We start from the raw sequence: 15,628 nt of genomic DNA, 5'->3' as shown, positions 1-15,628 counted from the left end.
TGTTACAGAGAGAGAGCAGTAATTAGCTTTTGTTTCCCCTTTGGGGGAGATATGTTCTGGACGATCAGCTTTTGGAAGATAAAGACGTACAATGACTTCTGCTCATCAATCCTAAAAAGTTAGGCAGGAAGAAATAGATGCATCTGCCTCTAAAATGGGGTGTTTGAGACTGAAACCCGAGGAGTCTGAACAACTTAAGCATGATGGGGTCCTGCCAGTCTCCTCCATCAAGTTAACGTGTAGTTTATGTGAACCGAAAATTCTTGATAGTAGCTGGTAGCTTGTGATATTATGAACTTCATGAACATAAGGAGTGAGATCAGGATAGTGGAACTATTTATATGGATAGCAATTGTTAAGGTGTTGTGCTGAAGAGATAGGAATATTGAATTTTAAAGTGAAAGTGGTTTAATAGTTTGTTAATATGTGCTTCTTAGTGAAGCACAAACTAAATGCCTCTCTCTGTTTTCCTCCTTACAGTGTATAAAGAATTCCTTTCAGGACATAAAGGACATTGGCTTCTTACAGGTCAAAGTTTTAAAGGCAGCTGACCTGTTAGCAGCAGATTTTTCAGGTACTTTATTTTTATTTTCCAATATATGATGCAGTGATGCTCTCTGAATGTTATTTGCACTCTATGCAGTACCTTGGTCAGTTGACCAAGGAAATGCTTTGACAAGTACATCGAGCTTCAGGATGCCTGTATTTACACCTCAGGAATGTGTATTGAACACTGCCATCTGCCAGCTCCTGATGCTGTAGTCCCAGGCACCTTCCTCTGCCAAATAGTGATCTCTGTGCGGACAGAGATTCAGTGAAAAACTTGGGACTTTATTTTATGACTCATGAAACTCGGCACTGGTATCTACAACTGGCGAAAGGCTTAGAAAGATTGCATGTGTTTTGAGACCATCGTGTTCTTTATTTCTAAATATAAGTTTGAGCATCCTGTGCATATGTGGCTTTACTGTGGCTTGTGTCTTCAGAAGATCCTTCATAATGTAATGTGATAATGTTCTAGCAACCTAGTGGTTGATATCTTCCTATAAGAATATGTATAACAGGAAAAAATATTCTGTTCGGTGGTGATTGCTCAGTAGCCTCTCCATTAGGTGCTTTGCAAGTCAGTGACCTAGGTGGAAAGATGTTTTAAAGGACCACATGTAGCAGACTCCTGACCTGGTTCTTGCCCTTGATGTATTATTTTTATTATGATCTTTTCCAGAATTCAGGGGACTTTTAAATTCCCCTCTATGTTTTGCAGCAGCTTGTAATTCACAGGCTCAGTGTTATATCTTGTATACTTGCTGACATAGCCATTTTTAAGGTAACTTGTTGATAAAGGTGGGAAAGATGCTAGAGAGAAAATACTCTTCACATTTTCTGGTATTCATCCAGACATTATAGCATAAGAGAATATTGCTCCCAAAATAAGGACCAAAGGATAAAGCCCAACATGAATCATCATAGCCTAGTTTCCCTTCACTATTTAACCCTGTAGTGAGAAGGTTAGTACCCCCAAGGGTACCTTAAAGAACTGAAGAACTTAATTTTGACAAAATCAAGCTGCCACTAACAAAAAGTAGCTTGTGCAAAAGTGCATTTCTAAGTTGATATAATGTATGCACGGGCATGGAAGTACTAGTGTAACTGCCCCTCACTAATAAATTTAATGAGAACTGTCCTGCAGCAAACCAGGACTTCTCACAAATGGCAAGAGTAGGGCTGTCTAAGAATGCACCAGATTTTAACATAAGCCATGTCCAGGGAAAGAACTGAGCACTGATGGTTATTTATCCTCTGGATAACTTCACTGACACTAATGCAGTTGCATCAGCAATGAATTTGGCCCCCTTTCCATCAATACTTGAACAGGAACGTGTGGGTGGATAATGAACATTGGAAGAGACACACAGGTTCTTGATTCTGCAATTCAATGACTTTTCATAAAGACTATGTGACACACATTCCTTGTGCATAGCACAGAATGAAATTCTGCTTAAGTAAAAGGTTACTCAGTCTGTCATTATATTCAAAATAACCCAGGCTTTGAGCCTGATTCATGAAGCAAATGACAAATTGTTTTTCAATGGCAGTGCTGAAAATATCCTAGTATTATGCTGTAATAGACCCACCAAATTGCAAAAGGATGCAGCCATTTTAGGTAAAAATAGCATAATTTCTGATCGTGAAATGAGACACATAAAGATTAATTATCTGTTCTGAGCCATTCATAAATGATTAGTGCAGCAATTACGGGCTTCCATAATAGGACCCTTCTTGAGCAGTGCCATATTTCCTGCATTGCCAGGGAGACTGCACAGATTTATTGTTATTGATAGAAGTAAATTCAAAGTCCAGCTAAAAATCTGATAAAAGGAATAATCCCGGAGACAATAGGAGATGTGAAGATTTTTCCAAAGGTTCACAAACAAGCAGTGTGAGCAGGTAGTGTTCCCTGCTCTGTTCTGCCCCATAGCAGCCTTGATCCTCAGGTGGGCACACTTCTGCAGACCATCTCACCTGCCATCTAAAGTGGCATTGCACATCATATATTCACTTCAAATCTATAAATTTTTGTATAGTTGGGATTTCTGTTGTTTGTCAATGTATTCTGCTACTTACATACTTTAATTGTGATTAAAAAAATCTATTAAACAAATGTAATAATTAGAAAACACTATAGTATATGCTTTGGTTTTGAAAGGGTACACTTCAGCATTTGATTTATTTTTTGGCAAGTATCTAAAATGTCTTCGGACACAGCCATGCCAGTGTCAGCATTCCATACTTTTATATTCCTAGATAATGGTTTTGTTGATGTGAAAATGACTTTTTCTGCCTTATTGGGTGTTTTCTGTGTATGCTTGAGAGTTCTCAAACACTGCATTTGCTCACTGACCAAAAAATAGCATTCAGAATACTAAATTATACAGTGGGATTGTTTTGGGCATATACCAATTCTGGTACTGCATTTCAAGCAGTTTCTCTAAAGATCTATCAGCATTTTCCACAGCTATCAGGGAGTGGGCAAATAAGCTGAAAAGGAGAAGACAAATCCTAGCAACATGCATATTTCAAACTTCACCAATATCGACTCATTAATACTCGGTGTTTAGATACTGGAAAGGTTTCTGTTTAATTTATAAACTTCTCAGAGTAAGATCCCTAAGAGTTCTGCATTGATAAAGCCAAAAATAAGGATAAGAAAAAGATAGCTTTTACTTAAATATGTGTTGATATATATATTTAGATTTAGAGGTTTAGTAAGCTTCAGTTTTCAGGCTTTGGAGTGAAGCTGCCTGAATGAATTGGAACATTAGATATCTAGGTGAAGTTTCCAGAGCTGGAGATGCATTGATGGGATTCTTATTTAGCAAGTTGTTCCGAGAGAGGAAAGCACTTTCCAACTGCCTTCGTACTATATATTCTTATTTGGCCTGTCACTTTCACAAATAGGCTGCAAAAAAAAGAGTATGCTAACTGCAATAATCCACTTAATTAACTTTTTATTCATTTCAAACTGTTTTTTTTCTTTTTCCTAGGTAAGAGTGATCCCTTCTGTGTATTAGAGCTGGGAAATGACAGTCTTCAAACACACACCGTTTACAAGAACCTTAATCCGGAGTGGAACAAAGTTTTCACATTGTAAGTGGATTGCTTTTGAAAACATACTTCAAATACCAAACCTTTAGCATCTTAAATGTAAAACCCTTTGACTTTGTGGAAATATAAAGGTCAAGTTTAAGATGTGTCATTTTTTCGTAGTCAGAAGAGAATGTTGGAGAAATATCAAATATAACTCAATTAAAGCCTTTTGCCTTTTAGTAATTCTTGCATTGAGTTTATTAATAGAAGTCATTAAAAGAAGAATTACTGTAATATTTATAGAAAGAATCATGACTAGACATAATGGAGTCATATCTGGATCCAAGAGATAATATAACAGAAAATGGAGGCTAGATATTCATGCCTACATTTTCCATAATTTGCAATAAAATATTTGTCATTGAGCTATGGTAGAATACCTCATTTAATTTGTAAGTAAGCACAAAATTAGAGTTCACATTGGTCCTGGCATAGCTGATGTATTTAAAGTAGTTGAAGGTAGCTTACTCCAAGTTAGAAGCTTATATTTTACTGGAAACCAAACCATGCATTTTTAGATGAATTTATTAATGAACAGAAGTAGAAATGTAGGTATTGGCAACACATTTTTTAAAAATCTTCCTTTATGCTGACAGATTTTATTTTTTATGCGTAACTGACTGAGGTGAATTTTTTAGCCACAGATTACTGTGGTCTTAAAAAAAAAGGCAACCATGAGTGCAGGCGTATCATATTCATATCTACACCTGTCAGCTGAAAGAGTAATCCAAGCATTATGGAGTTCTTGCAGAAGCAACGTTCAGAAAGACTGGGCTGGATCAGAACACAATGAGAAGTGTCTGATATCTTTGCTAGAAGTGCTTTAGTGTGTTTCCATTTAATTCATGGATGCCAGAAACTGAATCTTCAGACTCCTCCATCTCCTTTACATTTCTGGCTTTTTTTTTTTTTTTTTAATTGAAATTAAGCTCTTTAGAAGATACTGAGGATTTAGATTTGTCTTGGCCCAGAACATATTGTTTCAAGTGAGTCCGTTTCAGCTAGCATGTTCAATAAAGCCAGAGCTCCCTACCTGTCTCATTTAAGTTTTCTGCAACACTCCTGTCTGTGTGACCCACAGGATTTTAAATATTTTGCATTTCTGGTACCTATACCACATGCAAAATCATAATGCCGTGGAGAACTTCATGCGGCTATTTTAAAGTTTGTTTTTAAATATTTCTTTGGAAGTATCAGGAAACAGGGTTGCTGAATTGGCAGGTTTTAATGCATTTTCAAGCCATTGAGTCTAGAGAGAGCACTGTACAATAGGTTGCATTCCTGTAGAGCCTGGGTCACATCACAGAGCATAATGCAGCTACTGCCTGGAGAAGCACCCATGTACCCTCTAGGCATTACTGATCTGATACCTATATAGGGTTGAGTGCCTACTGCCACATCAGTAGAATCCTTGGACTGTATGGAACAAGGATTTTGTCCAATTTGCCTTTAGTTACATCTACTAGATTTTTTTAAAGTAATTGGTTTTGTTATTACCTTTTCATAGTACTTTAAAAGGCAGTTAATTGTTCAAGTCAAAAGAAATTTTGTAAGTTTTTCCACACTGTCTTTTCATGTATACGTACTGTCCTGAACTCCAGTTTTAAATTTGCCTCTCGACCTCTCCGAATCACCAGCTGTCTCTTGCTGAGAGTCTCGTTCTATGTTGTTTGACATGCACAAAATGTCATTCTCTAGCAGTTGTTATTTTCTTCACCTGGTAACATGACTGAAATGTGAGGGGAAAGCTTGGGGAATACCCATCATTTGATTCTATTTTTTTTCTTTTTTTTAATTAAATGCTCGTTTTATACTCCAAGGTAATGCAAACTTAATTAGTAAAACAGTGTTCTCAGTTCGTTGTGGAGGAGACTGTGTATGTGTATAGAACATTATTTGTGTATGTGCTTCATTCCAGTCCTATTAAAGATATTCATGATGTTCTCGAAGTGACAGTGTTTGATGAAGATGGAGATAAGCCCCCGGATTTTCTTGGAAAAGTTGCCATCCCTTTACTGTCTGTAAGTTGCATTTGCTACATATATTTTTGCTATGTAGATTATTAAAATGGTGATGGTTTCACAGGGATCAAATTGAGTTTTTTTCCCCTATACTACAAAACAATGCAGATTTAGAGATAAACGGGTTTTGTTATGTAGATATGTCTTAGTTGGCAGTGTTTATAGTCCTCCTTAATGTAACAAAGCTTCCCAACCCATTTTAGTACAAAGTTGATTGATTGGAAAGAAAAATGTAGAAGTGTCTGTACTTCATCAGAACTATATGCCATGCAAGTCTGAAAACATAATTGAGCTGTTCTGTATGTTTCCAAATCGTCTTCTGAAGGTAACATTTTAAGCATGTCTTTGTTCTATCTTGCTTCTTTTTACTCCAAGAAAGTAATTTCACATCACAGTAGGATTGACTAGAGATAGCTGTTGTTATTGGCACAGCTGAATAAAATTACCTAAAAGGGGTGTTTTCCAATCCATAGTGCTTTTAAAGACTGGTGGCTTTTGTTCTGTAAACAAATACGTGAAGAGTGAGCGCTACCATGGGAGTGTAAAATCAAAACTGGAAACAAAGCAAGCGCAGGGGAAAGTGGTTGCTCTGGAGATTAAGGAGAGTTAAAGCTTTTTTCAGAGATGGCCAAAAAAGGCCAAGCTAAAGAGAGGGGAACATAAAAGGGTCATTAGAAAACATTAATAGGGAAATGGAGAAAAGCGGCTTTGTGTTTGGTGAGACTGATTTAAATTGGAACAAGGTGAGTAATAATAGAATAAGTAAATCTGATCAAGAGGACATAAACAGTTCCATGTGTATATATGCAGTATCACAAAAGATTCTGGTAACTTTTGCATTAAAATTTGGGAATAACTTTCTACGCCAGTGGCTTTTATGGAACCAAATAGTAGTTGGGTCTAGAAGCCTTGTAGCACCCTCACGTTCATGTCATTGGAATCATGCTAAGCACATGTTTAACTTAAGCAGGAGCATTTCCTTGAGTTTGGAGACACAGTCATTTTCCAGTTGGGTCCACCACAGAGGAGGGACGCTGCAGTGTATTTATGCAATGAATACAGTGTTGAGCCCTCTATGAACGTTTGTACTTGTGATGTATAACATGATCCAGGTAATGCAGGCATGTGCGTAGCGTGGAGCTTTAGGTGATGCCTAATGTGATTCTGTAGGTAGTAGCTCTTGAATAGGTACCCTGGGAATATGGGTTTAAATGATATAGTGTTAAATTGATGCATGGTTTTGAAGCATCCCAGTGAATGTGTATTGCCCTCTGCCAGAAAGACTGTGGCCCACCTCTCTCATAGCTAGGGCTAGAGTGTATCTTTCAGTCTTAGTGATGGAAAGGCAGTATTGGCATATGGGTCTCAAAGAGATGTGAATAAGGGGAGGTTTCCAGGGGGAGAGCACAGATTGCACATGATCAAAGCAGGCTCTGTAAGCTCCACAGTCAGCTGGAAAATTTATGGACTTAGTTTAGGTAAGGGACCAATCAAGATCAGAGAGGGGATGTTGAACTGCAAGGATTTTGGTGTTTCCAAATAAATAACGAACTGCTTGGAAAACTTTTGAACCAACTGAGGATATGATCCCAGCTTAAAGAATGCTTTCTAGTGGTAAAGGAACAGGGTAATGCACTCTGGTTTTGTTATTATTGCGTTTAAATATGTATTTCTTGTGCATGCAAGTTAAAAGCACTGTGGCTTCAGACTCTCTGCAGGCGAGTGTGTGTGTTTTCATCCACTCCTTGCTTTTTGCTAGTTATACTAGAGTCCAGCACATGTGTGCTCCTGAAATTTTGAGAATAAGACATGGCTAAAGTATAGGAGAGCTGGAGAGGTAAATACCAGGCTTTTGGTGCTGTACATCCTCTGCTCAAGAAGCAATTGTGGGCAGAGATTCTGCACCAGCCCAGTACACCAGCCTTGGCTACAGGAGATTTCGAGTTGGCTTGGATAAAATAAATGATAAAATCTCTGTTTTGAGACTCAACCTGAGTCTCCAACAGGTGAAGCATGTCCAGTTCAGTGACATACATGTGTGCATACTCACATGTGTATGATATGAACATAACTGTGTTAGAGCTGCAATGCGTTTTGTGGTCCTCTTCACCGCAAGGCTGTGACTCCAAGTCCCTTTTGAGGCTGAGGATATTTTAAATTGTCTATATTAGTGGCCTGAGTTGTCGAAACATCCAATTTTAGAACAGCATTAAAGTCAGTTTTGCATGGAGAATGATTTGATGTTTACAGGGAGGAAAAACTCTTAACATCTTTTATTCCATTTTTGATCACTCTGTTAATTTTTCCCAAAGTCCTCATCTCTCTGATGTTACTGGAAGAGAGTGGCTGGAGCAGCTGCTCTCCTGCAGACCCAGCGCTTGCCAAATGGTCTGCATGATCAGCAGCAGGCTGTGTGGGCTCGCAGTGAGAAGATGTTAGATTTGGATTTTCTGTTGATTTTATAGGCAGTTGTCAAGTGTCCCTTAGGAAGCATGTAACAAGGCAGAGGAGGGGAGTGCATGTGTGTGGTAATGTCCAAACTCCATTCAGTGTACGTTTTTCGTCCAAGGTTGGAGACAAAAAATAAAAATTGTTTATGCTTTGCCTTGCCAACTGATCTTCTTCTTTCCCTTCCAAACTTTTCTGCCTCCTATTTCAGACAAATCTAGTATAAATATAATCCTCTCAGCTTCTGATTAAAAAGCATTTTTCACCTATTAACTTAGTCTGCTCAGAGAGAGAACTGCAGTTTTCCAAGCCATTCCTTGAAATAGGAATTTTAATCTCTGTTGTCATTTTGACTATAGATTTGAATTTATTCTTTGGGCTATTTAGGTAAATATGTTGAAAAGGAACAACAGTTAGTTCCAGTTTCAAGGACATCTCACAAACTCCACAGATTTAATTTCTTGTAGGTAATCAGGCCTTATCCTTGATTTGAATTAAATTCCATTTGGAAAATCAAAGTGTGTTTCCCTTTTTCCCCTGTTAAGTTAAAAATGCAGAAGTTTGCCTTGTGATCCGTCAGCATGTGAGGCAAGTTTACTTCAGGAATTGTTTAAGGCTGATTAAGTTCTCATCTCAATGAAAAATTGCCTCAAATAAAATATAGTTAGATGTGCAAAGTTCAATTAATTTGACAGATTTTTGGTTTAAAGTTGTCAGCAGCCTTGCAGTATCATTTTGCAAATGTGTATGCCTTTATCATCATGACCACGCATTAACATGAATGGCCAAAAACCCCCAGACAGTGAAATTGGCCTCATGCTTTCTATTCACCTCAACTGTGATCTAGGCTTTTTGCATGCTCTGAGTAAGAAATACAAACGAAATGGGGGAACATAATTAGTTTTAAAATATCAGACAATGAATAAATCTGAGAACTTCATGTTGATTTTGATACCATTGCGCTGCAGATAGATAGTGGGGCAGAGCGAGAGACGTGACTTGTCTTTTGTTGCCCTTCTTCAGGAGGATAAAAAACAAGTCCTGAACTTTCATTTCAACCCTAACTTTCTCTGTGTCAACCAGCCCATCAATTGTTTTTTCTTCTGCTCCTCTTTATATCTAACTGCTCCTCACCTCCTATAAGGAATGTATAGCAGAGACCTCATCTCAAATATGCTGTTCAGACACACTCACAGAAGTCACATTTAAACTGGAAGAGATGCTGGAAAGAGCTATCCGGCTGTTCAGGAAAACACAGCACTCCCTTTCCAGAAGAAGCAGGCCCTTGTACTGGCAACTGAAGAAGATCCTGAAAAATTGAGAAGTAAGGCAAAAACTTTACTGCTTCAAGAAAAGAGCTGGATAGGGTTAGAAGATTTGTAAATTTTGAGAGGCTAATAATCAAAGCCGTCCTTTCCATTTCTGTACTGCTTTGCAGTTTAGATCTTAGGAAAAGCAGACATATTTCTCTTGGTAAGTGTCTTGTCTGTCTTGTTTTGCTTCAGGAGACTCCAACCTCCTCAGAGGTTGCCAGTATTAAAGACATGGGAGGGTATAATATGCTCCAATGAATCTGAAAGCAAAGCATAACAAAAATCTTCACATAGAAAGATCTCCAAATGAAGTGTTGTATCATAGAAAGGAATGTTTTTATCCGTAGAATTATCAGCTCAGAGTAGACTTCAGCTGCACCCTCTTTTTCAGCAAACAGGAAGAGGTCTATGAATTATTTCCAAGTACCAAGAAAGGTCAGTGTCTAACAATACAGCAAAAACAACTAATACAACTTTCGCAAGCTTAATTATCTAAAGCGTGGCCCGGATTCAGGGAGCAGGCACCTGGCAACTGAGATTACTTAGCACTTGACCAGAAGTGAACAGATTTTGCAGAAGTAATGTTGAGAGTTTGAGAGCAGGGAAAATGCTGCAATTATGCAACAGAGACAGCCATCAAGTGGAATTTCTGTTCTGACGTTTACCTTCTTGTGAACCAGAAATGTTAGAAGAGGAAAAAAAAATCTCTTCTGTTTTAAAAAGAAAAAAAAATTCTGAAAGGAGAGTCTCCCCAGACCATCTACTGCTCACTGAAATTGATATATTGGCCCTCTGTGAAGAATTCAGATTTTTACCCTACTTTGGATGCCACAAATGTTTGTTAAAAGGGAAATTGGAGGGGCAAGCAGTTTGGGATGAATGGATAGACATTTCATGTAGCAGAAAATCCACATATATTACTAGGCTGAGAAGAAACGCTATCAACAAAATATTCTGGACCATGTGGATTAAATATATGGCTTGCCTTCATCTTTTCCTGTGGAAATATGCCCTGTGATGGGATAGGTGTTTGGCTGTTACAAGGTATTCTTTGTTATGTAGGGCAAATGGTGTGACATTGTGCATCCGCAATGAGCTCAAGCAGGAATATCAGGGGTCCCGCCTGCTTTAGATGGATTACCCTTGGAGAGTGGCCATTACCCTTTCCACACGTCGTGGCTGTTGATGTACAGAGGTTTAACCCAGCATCGCTCTGTCAGGTCATCAATATATGACATTGAATCTGCATCAGAGCTGGTTACAGAGTGAAGTTTTCTTAAAATCAATGTAAAAAAACCCCACATACTAAACCATATTTCTTTGAGACAAGAGCAATGAAAAAACACCCTTTGCTGTGTAAGGGTCCTGTCTTCTCAGTGTTTTGTGTCATATCAATCTCGGCTTTTGCGATTTCATTAAAATTCCCAAGCGGTCAGAAGGTTGTTGCTTAATAGATTTAGCATTGGCTGGCTGCATCAATACTGCGTTTAGTCACATTTGTTTTACTGGGGACATCTGTGAGAAGAGTTTAGCAAATATATTCATTTATTTGAAAGGAACTCAGTGCACTTTGAGCCTTGACTGCTCTGCGGTCCTGTGTTCCTGGCCATTTTCTTCCCACCACGAGGCAGGAGCCAAGTTAAACCTCTGCTAGACATTGCTTCTGCAAGGCAGAATACTTTGTTCCTAAAGAATTTCTGCATTTTCTCCAAATGATATATTTCCTTTTCATGGTCTTGTACAGGGAAGGTTTGTGGTATGGAAGGTGTGATTTGTTCTGTGAAAACACGTTTTATCCTTTTGTGTTGCTTCAGAACAGAGAAATGCCCCAATTACCAGAAATTCCCTTGGGGTGTAAATCCTGAGTGTGTTGGGTTTGTTTTTTGGTTTTTGGTCCTCCCATCTCATGTTTTTCTGATTTTGTAAAATGAAATAAGGCAGTAGATAAGGCATTGATGTCCTCATTTTAATCACAGTATTAGTTGGTGACTAAGCCCCAGTACGTTGTATGCTATTAGCATGTTTTCAGAGAATGCAGGCATTAATATTCAATAGGCCATGAAAGAGCATCACTAAAGGAATAATATTGATTTTATCTCTTCAAGGACCTCACCTGTAGACATTTTCACAATCCGTTTAAATATTTAGGTGAGAGATTGAAAGACCATTCCTTTCCTTGGCATTATATATATATATATATATTAATGTTCATGGATAAAGCAACCCATTTTTGACACTGCTATCCATGTGACATAAGATACCTATCAAAAGGTGCCAGAAAAAATAGATTTCTTTCTGCATTTTGTTCCTTTCTACATTTTTGTGACTTCTGTTATCTTTTCCATAGCTGACAAGAGCATTTCAATGGTATTTGTGAACAGCAGAGACTGGGGAAAAGTATCCAGAGAAGGAGGGGAAAAAAAAAGCTCCCAAATTAAAGTAGCATGATTGACCATATCTAGAGAGGGGGAAACACTGAGTAGAATCAGAACTCTGAAGAGGAGCAGAACTGTGACCAAAGAAAAACATGCTGAAAATGTGGTGTACTAGAAGCTATTTTGGATGTTTTCTTCTGGGCACAGTTGAAACATGCCCCTGATACAATCTCCCTGCAGTCATGTGTGTGAAAATTACCCCATAGCTTTTGTTGTACCACACTGGGTTATGTTGTCAAAATTGTGAGATTTTTGTTTGACTCAGTTTTAAAACAACAGGAACAATGGCAAGGATACTTACCCTTTTAAATTTTTCCCAAGCCAAAACCAGCCCCCGTGACCAAAAGAATATTGAAATATTGAAATAGAAGTTATTCCTTGCTGATTTGAAGCTGTGTGAACACACCTGCAGACACAGCCCAGATGTTTGATTTGGCTCCATCTGTGTACATGAAGAGGCTTTTCCCTAAAGTCAGAAGAATTTTGGGGATCCAAAACACTGTGATGCCAAAATTGGACCTTCCTGGAGGGACCGCTTTTCTTTTTATTCTGCAAATTTAACAGCAAGTGACATTTCTTTCCTTGTTGTTGGATATAAAAGCAAGAAAGAAGTCTATCCCAAGGAGAAACTTTCCACTAGTTATTAGTCTCAGGATAATAGGATGAAGTGTTATGAGGAATGTGTAATTGCAATACTGGGAAATTCAGCCCACAAATTCATATTTTGTGAAGAATGCAGAATTTTGATTTTATGATATTTATGCAAAGGCACACACAGTTCTATCGCTGCAGACACATTGAAAGCAATGCACAGGCTAAAGCTCCTGTTGGGGGGTTATTCCCTGGGACCAGAGGAGTAATGGCCACAACCCATCTCCATCTGGCCCTTTCCCTTCACAATCAACAAATCATATTTTTTTTCCTTTCATTTTTTCCCATCTCTTCTGGAAAACAGAACAAAAATCTTTAATTTCCAAAGAATCTTTAATTTCCAAATGAACTTTGTTTTGTTTTTATTCAACATCATTTTAAATCATCTTTTGCTCTTGTTTTTTGGGAGGTAGCAAACTGCTGAATAGCAGAATCATTTCTGATAGGCGGATGTTGCTTGACTTGGGAACTGTCATAAGAAATTCCAGTGTAGCATTGTGTCTTTTTTTTCTTATTATTTTTATTTGAGGAGAAGAAATCTCACATATGACTGTATCCTGTTAAACAAACCTTTGGATGAGAATGCTGAAAAAAGCTGGAGTTCCTGTTTGGACACCAGTGAGGATGCAAACTTGGGCTTTATAAGGGCTCTCTTCCCTTTTAACTGCTGGCCAGGAAAGCCATCTACCCTTGGCGAGTGATTTGGTGCTGCAAGGGTGGAGCAACCTTAGGAAGGAAAGTGACCTTTCGCCTGTCATGTGAATCACTTGGTTCCCATTATGCCTTTTTTTTCCCCCTCCTTGTTCCTTTCTGCCATGGTTTATATGAGTGCCTCTTCTAAATGCCACAGCAGCAATAGCCATTTTAAATATGGTTGCAATTTCATGCCCCCAAATTTCCTCTGTTATCTTTAATCTTTGATCATTACAGTCCCCGAATGTAGCTTTTTGGTAAGCTGCAGTTTTTTATGTTACTGCTGTTTAGAATTAACTGGTCTGCTTCCTAAAAAGCCAAATGTTTAATCAATACATATCCTACTGTGTATAATAAATACATTTCTGCCATCACTTTCTGAAGAGAGAATGCTTTTGATTTGAGCCAAATAGTTTACAAAATGGTGAGGGAAGGGATTTTTTTTTTTTAATAGATGTTTAGTGCAATATGGCCAACCGGCAGATTAGAGCATAGAAACAGCATTGAAATACTGGGGCCGGGTTTTTTTTTTTTTTTTTTTTTACATGAATTAGTTTATTTTGAACATTTGTTACATTAACACTCACTGTAATTAAGCTGATTAATTTCTCTGGATTCTGTTTCCTGGGTAATAATTTGACAACCTTTCAGTAAAGTGAGCATTAAGAAGTGTGTTTGTGCATTGGAGTGTGCAGTGGGTAGGTAAGTTGCTGCTATGGCTCTTCTCCTCGACTTTGGAAGAAAAAATCCATTTTAAACCGGTAATAACGGTGGCTGATTACTTCCCATCAGCTCACTGGCTTCCAGGGCAGAATTTTCAAACTGGTTATTGCTTGCACTGCTCTCCTATAAAGTACAAGGTCTGTAAATTAAAGTTGGACCATAAGAGATTTAATCTGCAATTTTATAGGTCTCTAATCTAACGGTCATTTTGTATTTCAGGCTTTGAGTATGTTATCAGGGTTCGGGAAAGTTTTTTTTTGTGTGTGTGTGTGTGTGTATGTTTGGGATTTATTTATTTATTTGTTTTTAGTGCCTTTTTTAATTATGCTGTGAATCATAGAAGAGGAAATATTGATGCCCTTTTTTATCCATCCTCCCCCAAACTATAGATTAGAAATGGTAAACCAAGTTGTTACACGCTGAAGAATAAAGACTTGGAACGTGCTTCAAAAGGAGTAATTTACTTGGAGCTGGATGTCCTATTTAATCCTGTAAGTTGATACGTTTTCCCTTTGCTTATCCTTTGTGCAAGAAGTCAGGAATGCCAGAACCTGCAAGGGGTGCGGGGTTGATCCGTTAAGCGTGGGGAGCAGCTGGGAAAGGTGCTGACCCAAACACACCTGGTTGTGGAGGGTCGTGCTTTATGCTTTGGGTAAGGGCCCGTTGGTGCAATGGTCCATCTGGGTGGATGAGACGATGCCAGGCAGCTTGGGTCTGACAGTGACCATGGACATCTGAGGAAGCAGGGGTAGATTATTGTCCACAAGAGCTCCATTTGGAACAGATGGGGGAAAAAATAAAAGCAAAAAAGTTTTTTTTAAAGTTAATGTTTAGATTATTATATGTTACTTTTAACATCTACTTCTTCCCAAGAAGCTGGTCCACGATGTTCTCCTCGTAGGCTGGCAGGAACATTCCTGAGGCATGTGCACAGCACATGTAGTTTTTAGGTGGCTGAGTTGGTCGCGGTTGTTCATGCCCTACAGCCCTTCACCGAGTTCAGTCCCGGTTATTCAGGCTGTCGTGGGCCGGCTCATAGCCCGGTGAGGCTGCTGGCCCTTCCTGCTAGCACATGTGGTGGTGGTGGTAGATACAGGAGGGCTGGAGGGAGCAGCTACTTCCCTGCTCCATGCTTGGGGGCTGGCACTTGCCCCTCCGTGTCCACATCTGCCAAGAGCCCCAGCACGGAGGCGTCTCCAGGTGGCCCCTGGTGGCAAATCCATAGGCATGAAGAAGCTTCCACTAGAACCCCAGGCAGATGTTGGTCCTCTTATAGTGCTCTGTCCACCAAGCTGTCTTTACGCCTATGGTGAATGTACAGGATATAAATATTTATTTAAATTTCTCTATAAGGGTCGTAAGGGGACCTGCTGCTTTCCTAAGGTCTTTTCCTGGATGACTCTTAAGGGTGTCAGCCTCAACCAGTCCAACCCCTGCATGTTTCTCCATGCTCCCACAGGTTGAGGGGAAAGGAGGGCAGGTAGCTGGTGCAATGGACCCATGCACTAAGGTTAAGGAGGGACAGCTTGTACTGTGCAATTGCTGCTCTTCAGGCCATTAGATCAGGCTCTGGTCACCAGAGGAGAATTAGATTTGTGCCAGGTGCGAGGGGAGTATCGTTTTATACACCAAGTAACTTGTAATCATGCAGAGACTCTAAAGTACAAAAGATGCTGAAGTTCTCAATCAAAAGTGG

The 15,628-nt window shown here is 38.9% G+C and overlaps 1 protein-coding gene across 1 annotated transcript in view; it reads left to right on the top strand.

Moving 5' to 3' along the window:
* The window catches only part of MCTP2 (multiple C2 and transmembrane domain containing 2), a 95,570-nt gene that overhangs the window by 37,326 nt on the left and 42,616 nt on the right, over positions 1-15,628 (top strand). The window contains exons 11-14 of the mRNA XM_088539663.1: positions 481-574; positions 3,546-3,648; positions 5,567-5,669; positions 14,322-14,423. Of these exons, the coding sequence (XP_088395789.1) occupies positions 481-574; positions 3,546-3,648; positions 5,567-5,669; positions 14,322-14,423 (402 nt within the window). The remainder of the gene's footprint in view (positions 1-480; positions 575-3,545; positions 3,649-5,566; positions 5,670-14,321; positions 14,424-15,628) is intronic.

The sequence above is a fragment of the Tinamus guttatus genome, unplaced genomic scaffold (genome assembly GCF_059628265.1).
Source record: "Tinamus guttatus ecotype Peru unplaced genomic scaffold, ASM5962826v1 Tinamus_guttatus_pri_ptg000004l, whole genome shotgun sequence".
NCBI lineage: Eukaryota > Metazoa > Chordata > Aves > Tinamiformes > Tinamidae > Tinamus > Tinamus guttatus.
Note: the sequence above shows the minus strand (reverse complement) of the source record. Positions and strands in the feature narration are given on the sequence as shown.